Genomic DNA, 19,965 nt, shown 5'->3' with positions numbered 1-19,965 from the left:
CTTATGCCACGTACACACGACCATTTTTTCCATCAGAATAAACTCTGATGGTTTTTCCAACGGAGTTCCGACTGAGTTCCGCTGAAACAGACTTGCCTACACACGATCACACCCAAATACGATCGTTTAGAATGCAGTGACGTACATCACGTACGACGGGACTAGAAAAAGGAAGTTAAGTAGCCAGTAGCCAATAGCTGCCCTTGCATCGTTTTTGGTCCGTCGGAATAGCATACAGACGGACGGTTTTCCCGATAGGAATTGATTCTGTCAGAAAGATTTAAGTCATGTTCTATTTCTAGGTCCCTCAGAATTTTTCGAAAGAAAAAGTCAGCTAAAGCCCACACACGATCGGAATATCTGATGAAATGATTCAGTCGAAACTTTTCTGCTGGAAAGTCCGACCGTGTGTACACAACATTAAGGTCCCTGTAAACTAATCAAAGTTCATCTGATTCCTACTGAAATTTGAACTATGGGTGGCCCTGAAAGCACCCTCTGTCTTGAAAAAAGCCAAGACAATAAACAACCGAGCCAGGTGGAAATATTTTTGTTATTGATTATATGCTCAGTGAACAAACCTAGGAATGATGGAGGCTTCCAATTTAAATTTTAAATTAACTACTAGAAGTTATCACTTTAACTGCTATGGTTTTGCCATTGATTTGAACAGCACACCATGCTTCTGGGAAATCTGTTTAAGATAAAGAAAATGAACAGCAAATGCAAAGAACAGGGGAATTCCCCATTCTAAATATAATATTTGTTCCCAGGAGTATGCCAAGAAAGAACTTTGTATGACAGCTTCACATATTTTCAAACTACTATTGCACCTTCAGGCAAAAACACCTCTATTTATGTCATAAAGGAGCTCAGTGAATTGACCTGGCACTCGGCTAAATTTGGCATCCATAGAAGAAAAAATGTGTACTAACAGGGGGGTGTTTGTGTAATGACATATATGAGCTAGAGAAAAACAAGCAAATGATAAAACTGATGGTAGAATTCCCTTCACATTGGCAAAATAAATTTGACATGAAAGTTCATATGTTTAGACAAATAATTAGCTTATTTCATTAATGGCATATGTTTAAAAATGTCAACACTTATTTTACTTGGCTGGTAAGTATACAGGATATAATTATTATAGGGAACTATTCTATGTACTATTTTCTCAAAACTTTTACATAGGTTTGTGCAAACAATTTGCTTTACAGGTCAGCTGAGTTGTTTTGGTTGTTAAAAGTAGAAATAGTATCAGTTTAATATTTAGGTTAATTCATGAAGTAAAGTGTGTCAAATACAAAAGCCTATACACATGCCTTTAATGTTTGTAGCACCCTCTAGTGTGCTGCTAGTGTTAGAGCAGGCAAAACATAGTTTGGCTCATGAGTAAGTATGAGTCATGGAATCTGGGTCGGGGTTTATTTTACTGGGGGGCTAGATGACTCATACAAACAGGTCTCTGGTGCCTCCCCCTGTTTCTATAAAGTTGGAGAACGTTCTGGAAACTGGACGGTGGAGGGTGGAGGCTAGGAGAGTCATTCTGCATACTCAGGCAGACCTGGCCAGTCCCCAGACAGTGGACCTGGCAGGGTGGTTGAGCCAGCCCCTAAGTATTAAGTCATGCTGGCAGAGGGAGTCGGGTGGAAGATGGAGTGCTAAGGAGTCTGTTGGTGGCCCTGAGGGGCCCTCTAGGTCTAGGGGGGCCTCACAGGCAGGAGGCTCAGGCTGTCTCAGGAAGGATCCTGTCTGCAGTGCGGAGTGATTAAGACCACCACCAGGGAGCGGTGGGAGCAAGGAGAGGACAGTGAGTACAGAACCTTGAAAAAGTATTCATACCCCTTGAAATTTTCCATCCATTGAAATTTTCCATTTAGCATTTTCCTTCCACTTCACAATTATGTTCCACTTTGTGTTGATCTATAACATAAAATCCCAATAAAATATATTTTGTTTTTTGGTTGTAAAATGACAAAAATGGGAAAATGTCAAGGGGTATGAATACTTTTTAAAGGCACCGTATATATAATATATAATTGTTGTGGGGGCTGATTTGTCTACATTACACTGAATTGCTATGGGTTACTGCCTTTATTTATTGAAAATATTTTATGCAAGGAAATGTATAATTTGCTGACCAGTTAATCAAACATTATAAAGTATGAATTAAGCTGTGGCGCTAAAACCTTTTCTAACAAATATCCTGGTGTCAAAAAGGTGTGTAAAGATCTAATCAGTGTAATAAATAGATGGCCCTGTTTATTGCCCCGGAAAATAATATAAATAAATGTTGTGAATTGATGTGAAATGTGTGGTCTCCTGAGGACCACCTTATAGGTGGTACCTACCAAATATTATATATATACTTCTTATAAATGCGTGTTGTGTAGAAAAGACAATTTTTTCCTGTTGGCATGCAACTCAAAAAGTACACATGTGTTATAACCAAAGAATAGTGAAAATATTTCATAAAAATGTAAATAAATAAACCATATATGCTAAGTGAGAGAGATCATATGCAAACCACAAGTCACTATATTAGTGGTCTGTAAACTGTGCTCTATATTATGAGTCCCAAGAGTGACAGTCCAAGAACAGCAAAAACAAAAAGAATTCTTTCAATGCCCAAACAAATTTTTTCAAATCGCATCACACAGTTGCTCGAAAAAACGCATAAAGTCTCTTCAAGTAAAAAGGGTAGACCAAAGTGACTAGTGCAGAAATTATTTCTCTGACACTGAGTGGCGCACCGGAGAAGATTGTTCCTAACCTTTCTGCACTAGTCACTTTGGTCTACCCTTTTTACTTGAAGAGACTTTATGCGTTTTTTCGAGCAACTGTGTGATGCGATTTGAAAAAAAAAAAAAAAAAAAATTTGTTTGGGCATTGAAAGAATTCTTTTTGTTTTTGCTGTTCTTGGACTGTCACTCTTGGGACTCATAATATAGAGCACAGTTTACAGACCACTAATATAGTGACTTGTGGTTTGCATATGATCTCTCTCACTTAGCATATATGGTTTATTTATTTACATTTTTATGAAATATTTTCACTATTCTTTGGTTATAACACATGTGTACTTTTTGAGTTGCATGCCAACAGGAAAAAATTGTCTTTTCTACACAACACGCATTTATAAGAAGTATATATATAATATTTGGTAGGTACCACCTATAAGGTGGTCCTCAGGAGACCACACATTTCACATCAATTCACAACATTTATTTATATTATTTTCCGGGGCAATAAACAGGGCCATCTATTTATTACACTGATTAGATCTTTACACACCTTTTTGACACCAGGATATTTGTTAGAAAAGGTTTTAGCGCCACAGCTTAATTCATACTTTATCTCTGACCTACTCCTTTATTTTAAGGGGTAGATTCTAAGCACAGGCAGCTTCAACCTCTCGAGTTTACTTTTTATCTCATTTTTATTTTCACCTGTTTTTCTTTCAGTTTTGCAGTGTATAGGCATTATATCTGTCCATAGCGCAATCTTATTTACTTATAATCAAACATTATACATGACAAAACGTGGAAAATTTCAAGGGGTGTGAATACTTTTTCAAGGCACTGTACATAAGCACACTCAGGGATACTACAAGGGGAAATATGCCATATGTAGTCAGCTTTCTGGAGGGACAGCAGTGTGCTTCCCCCCTTCATACTTACCTAGAGAGATCTCTGGAGAAGCCAGGTGGGCTAGTAGGATCCGCTGAGTAGTGGAGCTGGGACCAGATCCACAGAGGGATGGTATACACTCCTGCAAACAGCTACCTCAAGATTGTGCTAATTTCCAGAAGGGCCCAGGGCTCATAGTCTGTAATGGACTTTTAATATTAACCCACAAAGAACTGTGAGTTTGTACAGAAGGAAGCAGTTCAGGACTTTTGTATAGAGAGAGAGAGTGATATCATTTTGCCTCTGTACATATCAATTCAGATCGAATTCAGAGAGTAGTGGTTAATGATTCACACGCTGAATGGTCTAAGGTTATCAGTGGTGTACCCCAAGGTTCACCCTTACTGATATTTTAATATATTTATAAATGATATAGGGTCTGGAATTAAAAGCACCAGTTAAGTGTTTGCAGATGACACCAAGCTATGCAGTGGAATAACATCCTTACATGATGTCAGCCAACAAAAACCTCCTCCTCGTGCCCAAAGCCCGGTATAAATCCAAGGGGGATCGGAGATTCGCTGTCCAAGGGCCTCGGCTATGGAATGCTCTACCAATCAACATCCGCCTGGAAGAAAATCACCTGGCTTTTAGGAAAAAACTCAAGACCTTCCTCTTTTAGCAGATGATCAGGGCTCGCCACAGCGCCTAGAGGCGATTCAGTTCGCATTGTGCGCTATATAAGTATTTCATTCATTCATTCATTCATGTCTCCAACTTACAAGCGAACCTCAATGTACTATTTAATTGGCAACTATGTGGCAAATGAGGTTTAATGTTGATAAATGTAAAGTTATGCACTTGGGGGCTAAGAATATGCATGCATCATACATACTTGGGGGAGTACAAATGGGGGAATCAATAGTGGAGAAAGATCTGGGTGTTTTGGTAGATCATAAACTTATTAACTTAATAGCTTAAGGAACTAGAGCAATATATATCCCACATTATTAATCATAAATTAATTCATTTAAAAGCATAGTGATCTATGCAATCATAATAATTAAATGACAAGAGTCCATGAACGGTCAATCTATTTAAAAGTCCAAGGACCATATAGGATGGTGATAGGGGGTCCCACATGACCCGACCTCCAGACCCTCTAATCACTTGGCCTTCACAATATGTACTGCATCCCCCTCACAGATCCTTAAACTTCTTCTTTTTTAGTGCCCAGTCCCCCTCAGCATCATCATCCAGAAAAAGAAAACTCACAGGATAGGCTGTAGAGGAGGATGAACCAGAAAAGAACCAAAATGCCCAGAAGCACCAAAAATGCTAAAAATATTTAAAGTGATTGTAAAGGCTTGTTTTTTTTTTTTTTTTTAATAAACATATACATACCTCCACTGTGCAGCTCATTTTGCACAGAGTGGCCCTGAACTTCTGGGGTCCCCTGGCGTCTCTCGCGGCTCCTGGCCACATCAGATAACCCCCTAGGAGAAGCGCTCTCCCACGGGAGTTACCTTCTGGGTGCGCTCCTGAGTCCAGCATTTGCATCCATAAACATAAATGCCAGACTAGGCCCCGCCCCCCAGTGCTCACATCATTGTATTTGATTGACAGTAGCGGGAGCCAATGGCTGCGCTATTATCAATCAATCTAATCAAGAGCCAGGGCCCTGTGGAGAGAGGGAGAGCACGTCTCCGCCAACAGAAATATGGGGCACGGGTAAGTAAAACGGGTGGGCTGGAGGGCCGGTCACTGCCAGGTGTTTTTTCACCTTAAGGCATAGGATGCATTAAAAAAAAAAAAAACACTAGGGTTTACAACCCCTTTAATCTCCGTTCACATATTCTCTCTACTGCAGACATGTCTCCCATTAGTCATGGACTAAATTTTTCCCCAATTAACAAACCCAATCCCTTTCTCCTTTTTTAAAGATTTAAACTGATATATACGTAACCTCACCCTAAAAATAAATTTTCATCTTAAACAAGAAAAAGAAAGAAACAACATCCACAATGATTCTACAACCAGTTCCCCACCTGAATTGTCAGATCAGTTTGATTTTGACATCAGTGCTATTAATAGTTTAGACATACTATCCACTGAGGATGCGTCCCTATAATTACTTACACAACATCGTCTCCTACAGTTCATTCCTCCCTTAGACCCAAATCCATTTTTTACCCAGCACATTCTAATGGTCCATATTTGCAAAGCTTTTATAGAGTGGTTTATGCAGACTTATTGAAACTCGGCAACTCCACCTCTACTTCCAAACCAAACAATCTCTCTCCATCTGAAATCAAAGCCCTTGACCAGTTAATGCACACACACACAAGATGTTGTCATTAAATCAGCGGACAGAGGTAGAGGGATTGTCCTCCTAAATAGAACGGATTGTGTGAAAGAAGCAAACAGAATTCTTTCAGATAAAGCAACATATGTCAAACGTAAAAAGGACTCCACAGCTGACTTTGCCAAGGAAGCTGACATATTGATCTCCACTGCATGTAAGGATGGCATCATTTCTAAAATGGAAAGCTCCTTTTTACGAAAAGAATTCTACCAAATACCATACTTGTATCATCTTCCTAAGATTCACAAAAGCCTAGATCATCCCCCAGGTAGACCCATTGTAGCAGCAATGGACAGCGTCACCACAGGTTTTAGCTTATATATAGACTAATTCTTACAACCCATTGTACATCAACTACAATCACATATTCATGATGGTACACACCTACTGGAACTTCTGTCCCCTTGCAGGTGGGAGCCAACTTACGTGTGGCTCTCACTTGATGTAATTTCTCTCTACACCTCCATCCCCCATAGCTTTGGTTTTATGGTAATGGAACCATTATTGGCTATGGATCCACTAATCAACCTCAAAGCCCCATCTCATTCAAACTTGGTCATGGGTTTTTGGGAAATAAACCATATCCACAAAAATAATCAATTTTCAGCTAATATTATTTTCTTTGGGAGATACATAGACAATATTATTATCATCTGGGATGGTGCTTCTTACCTGATCAGTTAATTTGTCCAACACTGTAATATTAACACATATTAGTTATCGTTTACATTTGTCACTGATCCTACCACAATGGCCTTCTTGGATCTAGAGTTGGGCTATGATGGCCAGACCATCTGCGCAAAACAACTATGTGAAACCAGCGGCAGGCAAATCCTACTTGCATTTTAGGAGTTGCCATTATCCCAATTGGATCAACAGCATCCCAAAAGTGCAATTTTGTTGATTACAACAAAACTGTACTAAAGATACTGACTATGTTGAACTCAGTGCCAACCTACAAAGAAAACGGTATCCTGAGAACCTAGTGGAACAAGCATATGAATTTTACTTTCATGGAAAACCCTGCAAAACCAGTCAAATTTTGAAGGATCATTCCACTAGGTTCGTAACCACATTTCTTTCAAAATATAAAAAGATAGAAAATATACTATCAAATCATTGGGATATCCTACTACAAGATCCGCACCTGAAAACCATTCTCCCCGCATACCCTAGAGCTACATATCTAGGGCCCCAAATTTGAAAACTAAAATTGCTCCAAGCTAATTTAAATCCACTATAGCGCCATCTACTGTGCCTGTACTCATATCATTGGTAGGCATGTACCAATACCGTAAAACATTATGCAAAACATGTACGTTTGTACAGCATGGTCAAAAATCCTTCAGCACAAAATGAAAAACCTACCAACGCAAAGAATTTTACAACTGTTCATCTGACTATGTTGTCAATGGCCTCAATTGTCCATGTGGCCTGGTCTATGTTGGCCGAACAATCTCAGCCTAAGGCAGAGGTTCAGCGAGCATAGACGGTTCCTCGAGGGGGGTGAGGACCCACACAGTGTCCCACGGCACTTTGCAGAGGTCCACCACAAATCCACCACTGGACTAAAAGTATGGGTCATCAAACTGTTTATAGATCCTTCTCTGCAGCTGAAAGATTCAAAAAACTGTGTGCTAGAGAAACATACTAGATATGTAATCTAGACGTTCTCTCACCAGGAGGTATCAATGAAGGGATCGAGATAGCTACCACCCTTTAACATGACTTTTTCCATACATATGATATAGGCATAGACACATGTTTATCTGTATTCATGCCAGCTATGCCATATACATAATAATTTTATATCTAGCTCCTAGGTGGGTTTTCCTTTGGGGGTGGCGGGCATTCGTAAGTATGGTTATGCTCCATATCAAACCCCCTTCCTTATTAAGTGTAGTTTCCCTGACCTATTTGAGTCTCTGATGAACCTGTTACCATCAGGATCTATGTACAATATGCACACATTGCTTGTACCTTGTATTTGCAGTGTGTTGCACTTATCTAACATCTATCCTGTATTGACTAATGCAGACAAGTAAGAATATGATGGTTCAGACTATATGTAATTATAGAAATTCCTTTAATATTTATCAATTTTCATTACCTTTCGTTATTTTTTATTCATTTTTAATTTGATAACTCTCCCTCCCCTCCCACCAAATACATATAACCCCCCCCCCTTCTATGTCCTATCATCCAATTATACTATGATTATCACTAATATAGACATATGTATATATACATATATGTGCATATGAGTTTATACATTTTATACATACTTCTGCTATCAAAATATATCTATCTTTATTAATTGTTTACCTAAATTACTGCTTTCAGAACTGCTTTAATTTTTCATGGCATAGATTCAACAAGGCGTTGGAAACATTCCTCAGAGATTTTGGTCCATATTGACATGATAGCATCATGCAGATGCTGCAGATTTGTCGGCTGCAAATCCATGATGTGAACCTCCTGTTCCACCACATCCCAAAGGTGCTCTATTGGATTGAGATCCGGTGACTGTGGAAGCCATTGGAGTACAGTGAACTCATTGACATGTTCAAGAAACCAGGGGTGAGATGATTTGAGCTTTGTAACATGGTGCATTATCCTGCTGGAAGTAGCCATCTTAAGATGGGTACACTGTAGTCATAAAGGGGTGGACATGGTCAGCAACAAAACTCAGGTGGGCCGTGGCATTTAAATGATGCTCAATTGGTACTAAGTGGCCCAAAGTGTGCGAATACAATTTCTCTCACACCACTACACCACCACCACTAGCCAAGGCAGCATGGATCCATGCTTTCATGTTGTTTGTGCCAACTTCTGACCCTACCATCTGAACGTGGCAGCTGAAATTGAGACTCATCAGACCAGGCAACGTTTTTCCAATTTTCTGTTGTCCAATTTTTGGTGAGCCTGTGCCGATTGTAGCCTCAGTTTCCTGTTCTTAGCTGACAGGAGTGGCACCCGGTCTGGTCTTCTGCTTCTGTAGCCCATCTAGTTCAAGGTTCAATGTGTTATGCATTCAGAGATGAGTTTATGAATACCTTGGTGGTAATGAGTGGTTACTTGAGTTACTGTTGCCTTTCTATCATCTTGAACCAGTCTGCCCTTTGTCCTCTGACCTCTGACATCAACAAAGCATTTTCCTCCCCACTCACTGGATATTTTCTCCTTTTCAGACTATTTTCTGTAATCTCTAGAGATAGTTGTGCATGAAAATCCCAATAGATCAGCATTTTTTGGAATACTCAGACCGGCCCGTCTGGCACCAACAACCATGCCATGTTCAAAGTCATTTAAATAACTTCTTCCCCATTCGATTACTCGGTTTGAACTTCAGCAAGTCCCCTTCATCACGTCTAGATGCTTAAAGCGTAGCTCCACCCTAAAGTGGAGCTTCCGCTCATTGGAACCCTCCCCCCCTCCGGCGCCACAATTGGCACCTTTCAGGGGGGGGGGTGCATGTACCTGTACAGTACAGGTATCTGCACCCACTTCCGGCATAAATAACTGCAGAAGCTATGCCCCTTTCTGCAGAATCTACCCCCCTTTCCGAAGGTCCCCCGCTGTCTGCTGGGAAACACACGGATCCCAGAGACAGCGGGGACCATCCTTATTGCGCAGCGCGACTCGCGCATGCGCAGTAGGGAACCGGGAAATGAAGCCGCAAGGCTCCACTTCCTGATTCCCATACCCAAATGGCGGCAGCAGCACCCGAGAGACGATCGAGAGATCGGCTTCGGGTGCCGACATCGCGGGCGCGCTGGGCGGGTAAGTGTCATTATTTTAAAAGTCAGCAGCTGCAGTATTTGTAGCTGCTGGCTTTTAAAAAAAAAAACGGCGGACTCCCGCTTTAAATGCATCGAGTTGCTCTCATGTAATTGGCTAATTAGCAATTTGTGTTACCAAGCAATTGAACAGGATGCACTGCCTTTAACATCCCTTCCCAATGCAAGCCCATACTACATACTTCTACAATCCCTGCTGTGTTAGTTTGGATTTACCAGATTACATGAATATTATTCTGACTGGGACGGTTTAGAAAGAGATTACTATGAAATATCTTACCTTGAGGCTATTCTGCCGTTTGACTCTTCCTTTTGGACTATGAGAGCAGATCCACTTGCTCAAGCTGTTGAACAAATAACAAATAGTCTTGGGAGAGGGAACAATGTTGAAAGGTGGAGGAAGCGTGCATTTGTCATCAAAATAGCTGAGCCACAACTTGGCCCGGGCAAACTTCCATTCTTTATCTTCATGATTCTGGAAGTAGAACACAGAAAAAAAAAGATAATGGTTACTGAAAGAAGGCATGATAGGAAGAAACCCATCGAATCTGTTATGATGATATGACCTTGGATGCATCTGTAGGAGTACAGACAACCTGAAGTATTTGGCTGGGGAAAAAACGATCACAGCACTTTTTAGAATAACATTCAACAAAAACAAGTGAATACTTCAGCTGCCAAATAAACAAGATAGAGAACTGTGTATTTCGATGCGATATTACTCCCCCTGCACATTGCTTATAGGCTAAACTGAGCAGCCAACAATTCAACTTGGCTATTGTGACCACCTAATGTACAATAGTTCCTTGCTGCCCAATGATGTCGGGTATGTAACATAGTTTTACACTTTGTTTACCCCCTATTTGTAATTTTACTTATTTCAAAATGTGTGGGTAGAATGATTATATGTATTATGACAAAGACTTGCATTTTGCATGGAAAATACAGTTGTCTATATTCTTTGATCAATGCTTATTATTGATATATCCAGTGATCAGCAGAGTATCAATGAGTAATACTTGCCTTCACTTCAAGAATTACTGGGGATGATTTACTAAAGGCAATTAGGTTGTTCATTTTGCAAGGAAATTTACACTTTGCAATGGAATTTTCCCCTAGCTTGGTGAAATTGGTTAATATTCACTTTGCAAAGAATACCCAATCATATGCTAGGAATATTGAAAAAAACGAATATTTCCGCTTGCACATGATTGGATTATGGAAACCAGAAGAGCTTCACCTTATTCACTAAACTAAGAAAAACTATCTATTATAAAGTGAACAGCCTGTTTGTCTTTAGAAAATCATCCTCATTGTCTCTATGGATAGATTTGTAAGGGAGGTTGTTCCATTTGCTTACTATTTAAGGTTAGGTTCACAGATGTCCAGATGCGATTTTGTTCACCTGTTCAGGTGCGATTCCAGTTGCCAATTTTTACATGAATTTGCACCTAAACTGGACCCAAAATCGCACAGGACCCTTTTAAATAACGGACCACAGCCACCCCAGACATGTGAAAACCACGTCCATTGAAAGCTGGTCCGATACACTTTATGTATGCGGTTAAAAATGCATCCAATTTGAATATATGTGAACCGAACCTAATTGTTTTGCTCCCAAGTTCCCATGCTCCCATTGTAAATGCTCCCAAGGGCTTTTAGGCAGCTTATATTATGTGCCAAGTATACTACATCGAGTATATATAAAAATGTCTTTATTGGTACATAATATGCTCCCAAGGGCTTTTAGGCAGCTTAGAAAAGTTAGACTACATCAAGTACATATACAAATGTCTTTATTGGTACATAATATGAATATAGAACATCAATTAAAAACCACATGAGCTCTATGCATGATTTTCATATACAATGACATGTTAAATTTTACATTGGAAAATAACAAAAAAACTCAAATGTATATCTCAAACTGGGTGCTTTCTTGTTTTTTGTTATCTGCCAATGTAAAATTGGACATCTTATTGTATATGAAAATCAATCATGCATAGAGCTCATGTGGTTTTTAATTGATGTTCTATATTCATATTATGTACCAATAAAGACATTTATATGTACTTGATGTAGTCTAACCTTTCTAAGCTGCCTAAAAGCCCTTGGGAGCATTTATTTAGTTTTGTCAATCTATTTTGCTCTAGCAGCATGTTGTCTCCACCCAGGTGGGTGGGTTCTTGCTTTTCACCAATCATGTTAAGATTTTCTTTTACGTTAGCGATTTAGCAGTGTAATAGGGACTAATATTGTCCCATTTTCTTTACCCAGACTGAAGGGCAGAACCCATGATTTCCACAGCTTAGCAGCTGTCAAAATTTCAATTAGCATATAGAAGAATCGTGCTCTCTATACTGGGAAAAGCATATGCACAAGCAACCCAGAAACACAGGGATCAGAAAGCCCACTGCATCCCAGCATTCAGTTTTGTACATTTGTTTGTCATGTCAGGCATGATGTAGGGTATGCAGAAGAAACCTCTACCTATTATTTAAGTGGAAGTGGATATATCGGGTATACAATACATATGATGAGTTGCCGGGTGGTAGTAGGGAAGACAAAACCAACATTGTTTTTTATAGTTGTGACCCATAAGGGAAGGCTTTTGGAATTTGATTTAATCTAAGTAATACTTTAAAGAAAACTGTGAATGAATACACTTTCCCCTAGAATATGTACAATTTAGAACAAGGAATACATTTTAGGAGTATCAATATGTGCTCACAATCTGAAGAAAGTACACATCAAGAAACAAAGGGCCCTGTAAACTGTTCTTCTGTAGATGCAAGATATATCTTAGGTTTAGCCATTAGGATATAAGGAGGTATGTGGACTGAACATTATATTAAATCTAGATGAGGCAAGAGGTGAAAACAATACTGCAAGCATCCAGCTGGCCGGTTTTGAAGGATCTCACCCAGTCCAGCCCATGGAAAAACGTATAGGTACCCACCATTCAAAGAAATGACAAGGCCCTTTTAAAAGATAGTATCCAATTTGAACTCATAAAAACTGGAAAAGAAAATATCCATTAAAACATCTATGCTCCTGTAATACGATATGGAAGAAGAATATCTTCCATTAAAATTAAATACCAGTACACTATGCCCATTGTTTAGGCAAGGTGACCCCTTGGATTGTGAAAGCTACAGAGGCATATCCCAACTAAGCTCTGCCTAAAAAAAATCTATCTAGAAGAATCACCATATAATGAAAACATCTAAACCATATGTGAAAAAGAGCTAGGATTCAGAACTGAAACATCAACAATACATAAAAATTTCTCTAAGGCAAATACCTGAAAAGCCCTATGAGCATGGAATCGCCTGCTTGTTGATTTTAGAGCAGTATATTATAGCTTAATATAAAAGCAGCTGTATACAGCCATGAGGGAAGAGAACTTGGAACAAAAACTAATAACAGTAGTGACATTTTCCGTGGCCGGTAGTACAGCACAGTCCCTTGTCAAGGGCCCTGAATATTATCAAAGGTTTGAATCAGGGTGATGCAAAGCTATGTATTTTTTTTAATGTAGCACTGGTACAGATGCTGAGATACAGTGTGCTGATGATACAGATGTCGTTCTTTAATCCAAGGATGCACAAATGTCAGCTTCCCTGGTCATGGAAAAGGCAGCAATTAGAAGAATACTTGTGTGTCTAAAAGAGATGGGAAAGCCAAAAGATGAACCACACAGAACTTTAAAGTCAGGGACATGAAATTTTGAACAGGTAAACTATTTTGCCGCATACACATGACTGGACTTTCCGGCAGAATAGGTCCAACGGAATCATTCCGTCGGATAGTCCGATCATGTGTGGGATAGTCTTTAAAAAATTCCAATGAACCTAGAAATAGAACATGTTTCAAATCTGTCCGGACGGACTCAACTCCTATCGGAAAAAACTTTCATCTGTATGCTGGTCCGACGGACCAAATAGGATGCAAGGGCAGCTATTGGCTACTGGCTATTGAACTTCCTTTTCTAGTCCCGTTGTACGTCATCGCGTTCAAAATGAACAGACTTTCGAATGGGCTTTAGTCCGTTTGTGTGTGAGCAAGTCCGTTCGTTCGAAAGTTCGTCGTAACTCCGTCTAAAGTCCGTCGGGAAGACCGTCGCACCTTTTCTGCTGGAAAGTCCGGTCGTGTGTACGCGGCATTTCTCTTATATTGATACAATGATAAAATCAGAGAATGGTAATTGTGGACAAATTAAAGCACATATAATGACATATCAGTAGATGGTGTCATGGCCTCTTAAAGCAGATAAAACGAATATTCTGTTAAGTGCAACAGAGGTTCAGCCCTATTCAAACCATTTGTCGCATACGGAGCTGAACGTTGGACATTGTTACAAGCAGATATGAAAATACCTTGTAAAATAAAAAACATTTATAGAAAGGCAAAACGTTTGCGGGCAAAATGCTTATACGTATTTATATATGTTAAAAATATACATATTGTAAATACCTTTTTTTCTTTTTTATAAGTGATCACATAATCTCTGTTCGTAGCTGCATAAATGGCTTGGAGAGGTGGGAGTGGAGAAACAGCTGAACACTAATCTACATGTTTTTTCACATTCAGGGCCTCATCGGGAAAGTCCTGTATGTGAGGAAAAGCATAGAAGCGAGACTTCCAGTTGTGACATTACTTCAGTCATTTGGAGCACATGCTGGCACGGAGCAACAGTGCTTCTAAAGATCTTTGTCGGCGAGTCATTCCGGGTACCACAAGGGCACACAAGATTGTGAATGCATTACTTTTTATTTATTTGGGGATTTTAAATTCAAGCCTTGCTGCACTAGGATAGTTTCATAGGTTTATTTTTTTAATAACTTCCCATATACATTATGACTATTTTTTATTCCCATGATGCTCCTGAGGGGGGCCTAATTAAAGGAGACAGTGGAGTACTTTTGGGTGCAGTTTGACCTTCTTATTAACATAAGGAGTCAATATCTATTGGTGAATGTGAATCCTGGTGGGGAAGTGTGGTGGTAGCACTCTGAATATTGCTTTGAAGACATGCATTTAGCACAAGTAATTTTAATGGACTATTTGTTACATTTGTGTGTTGCCACTTGTTGAGCACTTGGTGCACTTTTTTTTTTTATTACATATGCACTTTGACAGATTAATTTATGAATTTTTTGGGACACATTAGTATATTGTTTTGGAGTTTGTCCCATCATATATGAACTTTATAAATTTTCACTGCACCTAACAGCACTTTATGAATTTATTAATTTCTATTGATGAGTTTTATTTCAGAGTGTGTAAGTACAGCTGTATTTTTATGTCTTATTTTGACAAGGTGTGTTTAGTGATATACACAGTTTTGAGCAGCAGCTATTAAAAGCACACTTTTGTTTTTTGCCCCCGCGGCTCAGTGTGAAAGGGCTCTAAGTTGTGGCATAGTTTCTGCTAATGATGGCAACTATGACCTGACTTTTGTTTATTCATGGCTAAGCTTCATCTACTGACATAATTTTGTCTGGTTATGGTGCTTTTTTTAGCCACCGAGGTGCTCTTGGCATACAAGGTAATGACAATTGGCAGGGCTTAGCCATATAGGGGTTGATTTACTAAAGGCAAATCCACTTTGTACTACAAATGCACATGGAAGTGCAGTCGCTGTAGATTTGAGGGGAAGATCTGAAATCAGGGGAAGCTCCGCTGATTTTATCATCCAATCATGTACAAGCAAAAATGCTGTTTTTTTATTTTCCTTGCACGTCCCCCTTTGGGTCTACAACGACTGCACTTCCAAGAGCACTTGCAGTGCACATGTAGTGCAATGCGGATTTGCCTTTAGTAAATGAACCCCATAGTCAGGGACAGTCAGTCAGCAGTAATAAACTTAATGAGGGAAGGGCCCAAAACTAGTTTTCCTTACTAATAGTGGTAATAGAAGTTATTTTTTATGCTCTTGGGTTAAAATGGCTTACAGATTCACTGTAGGAAGATTGACATGATTTTGGAACCTTTCTGCCACCAGTAGAGCAAAAGATGGATAATCTTGTAATGGGACACTTTTTGTAACCATACAAAAGTATATTTTCCTCACTTTGGAAAGATCTCCTTTCACTCCTTTTATGTCTACAGGTTAATAGGATAAACATGGCAAATAACTTGACAGGGGTTTTTAATCTTTGCCGACTTTATCCTAAATGAGAAAAAAAAAGTTTTGGCATCAGATATATGTTAAGCTGAGGGATCAGTTAAGCTGAACTATACAGAGAGGTATCTGATTGCTTTTAAATGAACAAATGCAGGCATGCATTCTCCTGAATTGGAAAACTACAACTTAGTGCCTTTATGCATTCTACAAAGTAGTAATGTGCAGTGTTGGGTTTCTGATTTTCATCTCTGTTTTAAGAATATAAAATTAAATGTGATTTTCCAAGCTGTCCATTCACTTTTCTATACAAGTAGGGAAAGTATAGAAGGATCATTTATTGGTTTGTGCACTTGGTAAATATCCCTCAAGCTGTGTACTGGCCAGATTATTTTCAGATTGATCTAGCAGCTGTCATTGTAGCAAAACTGTCCGCCTATCACTTTCTGAAATATAGTTTTTTCTTAAGATTTAGATATATGCAACTATTCAGAAGCAGTTAATGACTTAACATCACACAAGAACAACATTACTGCATAAACTCAAAAATGTAAACCTACACTAAACTTCTGATGCCCTGTACACACGGTCGGACATTCCGACAACAAAATCCATCGTATTTTTTCCGACGGATTTTGTGCCAAACTTGTCTTGCATACACATAGTCGGACAAAGTTGTCGGAAAATCCGATCGTTCAGAACAAGGTGACGTCAAACACATACGTCGGGACTATAAACGGACCAGTAGCCAATAGCTTTCGTCTCGTAATTTATTCTGAGCATGCGTGGCACTTTGTCTGTCGGAATTCTCTACACACGATTGGAAAAAGTCTGATTGGATTTTGTTGTCGGAAAATTTTAGATCCAGCTCTCAAACTTTTTACGTCTGAGATTCCGACGGAAAAAGTCAGATGGAGCGCAGACACGATCGGATTTTCCGACAACATAATCCAATTGGACTTTTTCCGTCAGAATGTCCGACCATGTGTACAGGGCATTAGATTTACAAAATCTGAATGCTGCTTGAGAAAATTATGTTAAATTGTAAGCTTTTTTTTTTTTAGAGTAAATGAAAACTGAACCACTTTTTCTGATCCTTGTTTATGAACACACATAATCCCCTACCCAAACCCTTTTGTAAGCAACAGCAAGACCATTATCAGATTGCTGGTTACATCTATGGACCTCAGTTACTAGGGATAAGGGTAGAACATGTAAAAAATGTAATGGGGTCCCTGCAACTGAGAGGGTCAGCTATGACCATTGTTCAGGATTGATTGCCATTTTTCCCTTCACTGTACTAACAGAAGCACCATCATTAGGTTTTCATTAACTAGAAGAGTTTCTTATGCTTCACAGATCCCTTGGTGAATACTCAATAGACATAAACCCTTCAATGATCTTCCATGAAGATAAGAGTCTTATGGGTACAGTTAACCTTAAAAATCTCTCTATTATCATTGATGTAAACATTTTTCTATAACTTACCGCTATGAGTTGGAAGCTTTTGTGCAGCATTGCCACTAGAAGCTTGGTAAGTACAATCACCACCACCACATTATATGTTCCAACAATCAGCGCCCCCACAAATGACTGCAGTTCTTCAGTGTAACTGAATCTGGTCACAAAGAGCGCTACATGTGCCAGTGAGAAGATGTACCAGAACAGAGCATAGCATGTGCCAATAAACCTGCAATGAAAGACAACAAATAAAAAGTTGTACAGCTCCTTCATTAGTCACAGAGATAAAGTAACAGTAACAGAATTGGATGTATTTAGCCCCATCTCGATCCATCGATGTGCACGAGAGCCTCAGCTCTCCAGGGACTCTCCCTCCTCATTGGTTGAGGCAGCAGTGGGAGCCATTATCTCCCGCTGCTGTCAATCACAGCCAGTGAGCCAATGAAAAGAGAGAAGGCTTAGGGCTGAGCAGAGGTTCTGTGTGTGAAAGGACATGCAGAGCTTCGGCTCGGGAAGGTGCCTGCTTGGGTGTCTCCAGAGAAAGCTGCTTGCACTGGGAGCACTTGGCAGGAGGAGGGGCCAGGAGCGCTGACAAGGGATCCAAGAAGAGGAGAATCTGGGCTGCTCTGTGCAAAACCACTGCACAGAGCAGGTAAGTATAACATGTTTGTTATTTTAAAAAAATCACAAGCTTTAAAAGAACCAAAAGGAACCATGGTATATATTGCATGAGTTAAGTATAAACATAAAATTATAAAAATGGCATTGTTCTGTAAACCTTATTGTACCTTGGTACAGTATGCTCAAACTAAGCTCAAACAAAGGCATAAACACCTAGTGCATTGCCAGAGATTTATTGTAAAGGATGAGAATGTTAAAGAGGAAGTAAACCCTGATGAGTTTACTTCCTCTTTCATTCCCTGCAAAGGTAAAGCATAATGGACTACTATGCATCGCATAGTAGTCCATTATGTGTCACTTACCTGACACAGGAGCCAGCGATGTCACCGCTGTCCCCTGTAGTCCGGCGCATCCATCTTCTCGGTGGGTCTCACTGTTCCGCCGCTGTCATTCGGCGAAGCAGCGATGACATCACTCCCGCGTATGCGCACGGGAGCCGCCTCGCGGCTGGGTGCTAGCTCGTGAGGGAGGACCCTTTTGCAAACCTTGCTCCAACTTCCCTTTTCTGGGGAACAATACATTGCCCCTTTGGATTAAAAAGACTGTACTGGAGAGCACTTCTGCCACTTTTAAAGGAGGAAAAAAAGTACTGTCTCAGCAGGATTTAAAGAGAGAGATCACAGCAATTTCTATCCCTGTCTGCATTGTAGTTGACTTTTATTGAACCAGAGCATGTGTTCAGAGACCCAGAAGAGGGTGCCCTGGGACTAGTAAGAGACTAACTTCATACAACTAACTACACATCGTTATCCAGAATACAGCAAGTGTTTAACCATATCTCTCAGAGTAACATTATTGTCTTATTGATTGTTTGTACACTCGCAAAAACCTCTCTTCTTTTAGGCTATATCTGGCCTAAAAATATGTAATGCATATTATTAGCAGGGTTATATGGTGAAAATAAAAGGAAAACTAATGCAGTTATCATATCTAGGGACTGATAAGCCGCAATATATAAAATGTTTGTTTTTAGTTTTCGTTTTTATTCTCCACTTCTACTACTAGGAATATTATTGTTGGCTCTGAGAAGTGTATATTTATACATCTGGCTTTCTCACTGTGACAGCGAGGAGTTGCAGAAGGTTTTCTTGGAAATTTGTCTCCTGCATCACAACCATGCACTCTCAAATACAGTGCATCCGAAAAGTTTTCACAGCGCTTCACTTTTTCCACATTTTGTTATGTTACAGCCTTATTCCAAAATGGATTAAATTCATTATTTTACTCAAAATTCTACAAAGAATACCCCATAATGACATCATGAAAGAAGTTTGTTTGAAAATAAAAAAGAATATAAAACACATGTACATAAGTATTCACAGCCTTTGCTCAACACTTTGTTGAAGCACCTTTGGCACCAATTACAGCCTCAAGTCTTTTTTAGCATGATGCATTAAGCTTGGCATGCCTATTTTTGGGTAGTTTCTCCCATTCTTCTTTGCAGGACCCCTCAAGCTCCATCAGGTTAGATTAGGAGCATCGGTGCCCAGCCATTTTCAGATCTCTCCAGAGATGTTCAGTCAGTTTCAAGTCGGGGCTCTGGCTGGGCCACTCAAGGATATTCACAGAATTGTCCCGTAGCCACTCCTTTGTTATCTTGGCTGTGTGCTTAGAGTCTTTGACCTGTTAAAAGATCAACCTTCACCCCAGTCTGAGGTCCAGAGCGCTCTGCAGCAGGTTTTTCTCATGGATGTCTCTGTACATTGCTGCATTCATCTGTCCCTCGATTCTGACTAGTCTCCCAGTTCCTGCCACTGAAAAACATCCCCACAGCATGATGCTGCCACCACCATGCTTCACTGTAGTGAAGGTATTGGGCAGGTGATGAGTGGTGCCTGGTTTTCTTCACACACAACGCTTGCCATTCAGGCCAAAGAGTTATAGAAAAACAAAAGAAAATAA

General features: G+C 39.7%; 1 protein-coding gene across 4 annotated transcripts in view; it reads right to left on the bottom strand.

Annotated features, from left to right (window-relative positions):
* The window catches only part of TRPC1 (transient receptor potential cation channel subfamily C member 1), a 149,709-nt gene that overhangs the window by 20,582 nt on the left and 109,162 nt on the right, over positions 1 to 19,965 (bottom strand). For all 4 annotated transcript variants that reach the window (XM_077488219.1, XM_077488220.1, XM_077488222.1 and 1 more), the window contains 2 exons: positions 17,410 to 17,611; positions 10,075 to 10,269 (listed from right to left, as the gene is read on the bottom strand). In XM_077488219.1, the coding sequence (XP_077344345.1) occupies positions 10,075 to 10,269; positions 17,410 to 17,611 (397 nt within the window). The remainder of the gene's footprint in view (positions 1 to 10,074; positions 10,270 to 17,409; positions 17,612 to 19,965) is intronic.

This window comes from Lithobates pipiens, unplaced genomic scaffold, assembly GCF_037356315.1.
Source record: "Lithobates pipiens isolate NorthernLeopardFrog02 unplaced genomic scaffold, aLitPip1_a1.2 Scaffold_18, whole genome shotgun sequence".
Taxonomy (NCBI): Eukaryota; Metazoa; Chordata; class Amphibia; order Anura; family Ranidae; genus Lithobates; species Lithobates pipiens.
Note: the sequence above shows the minus strand (reverse complement) of the source record. Positions and strands in the feature narration are given on the sequence as shown.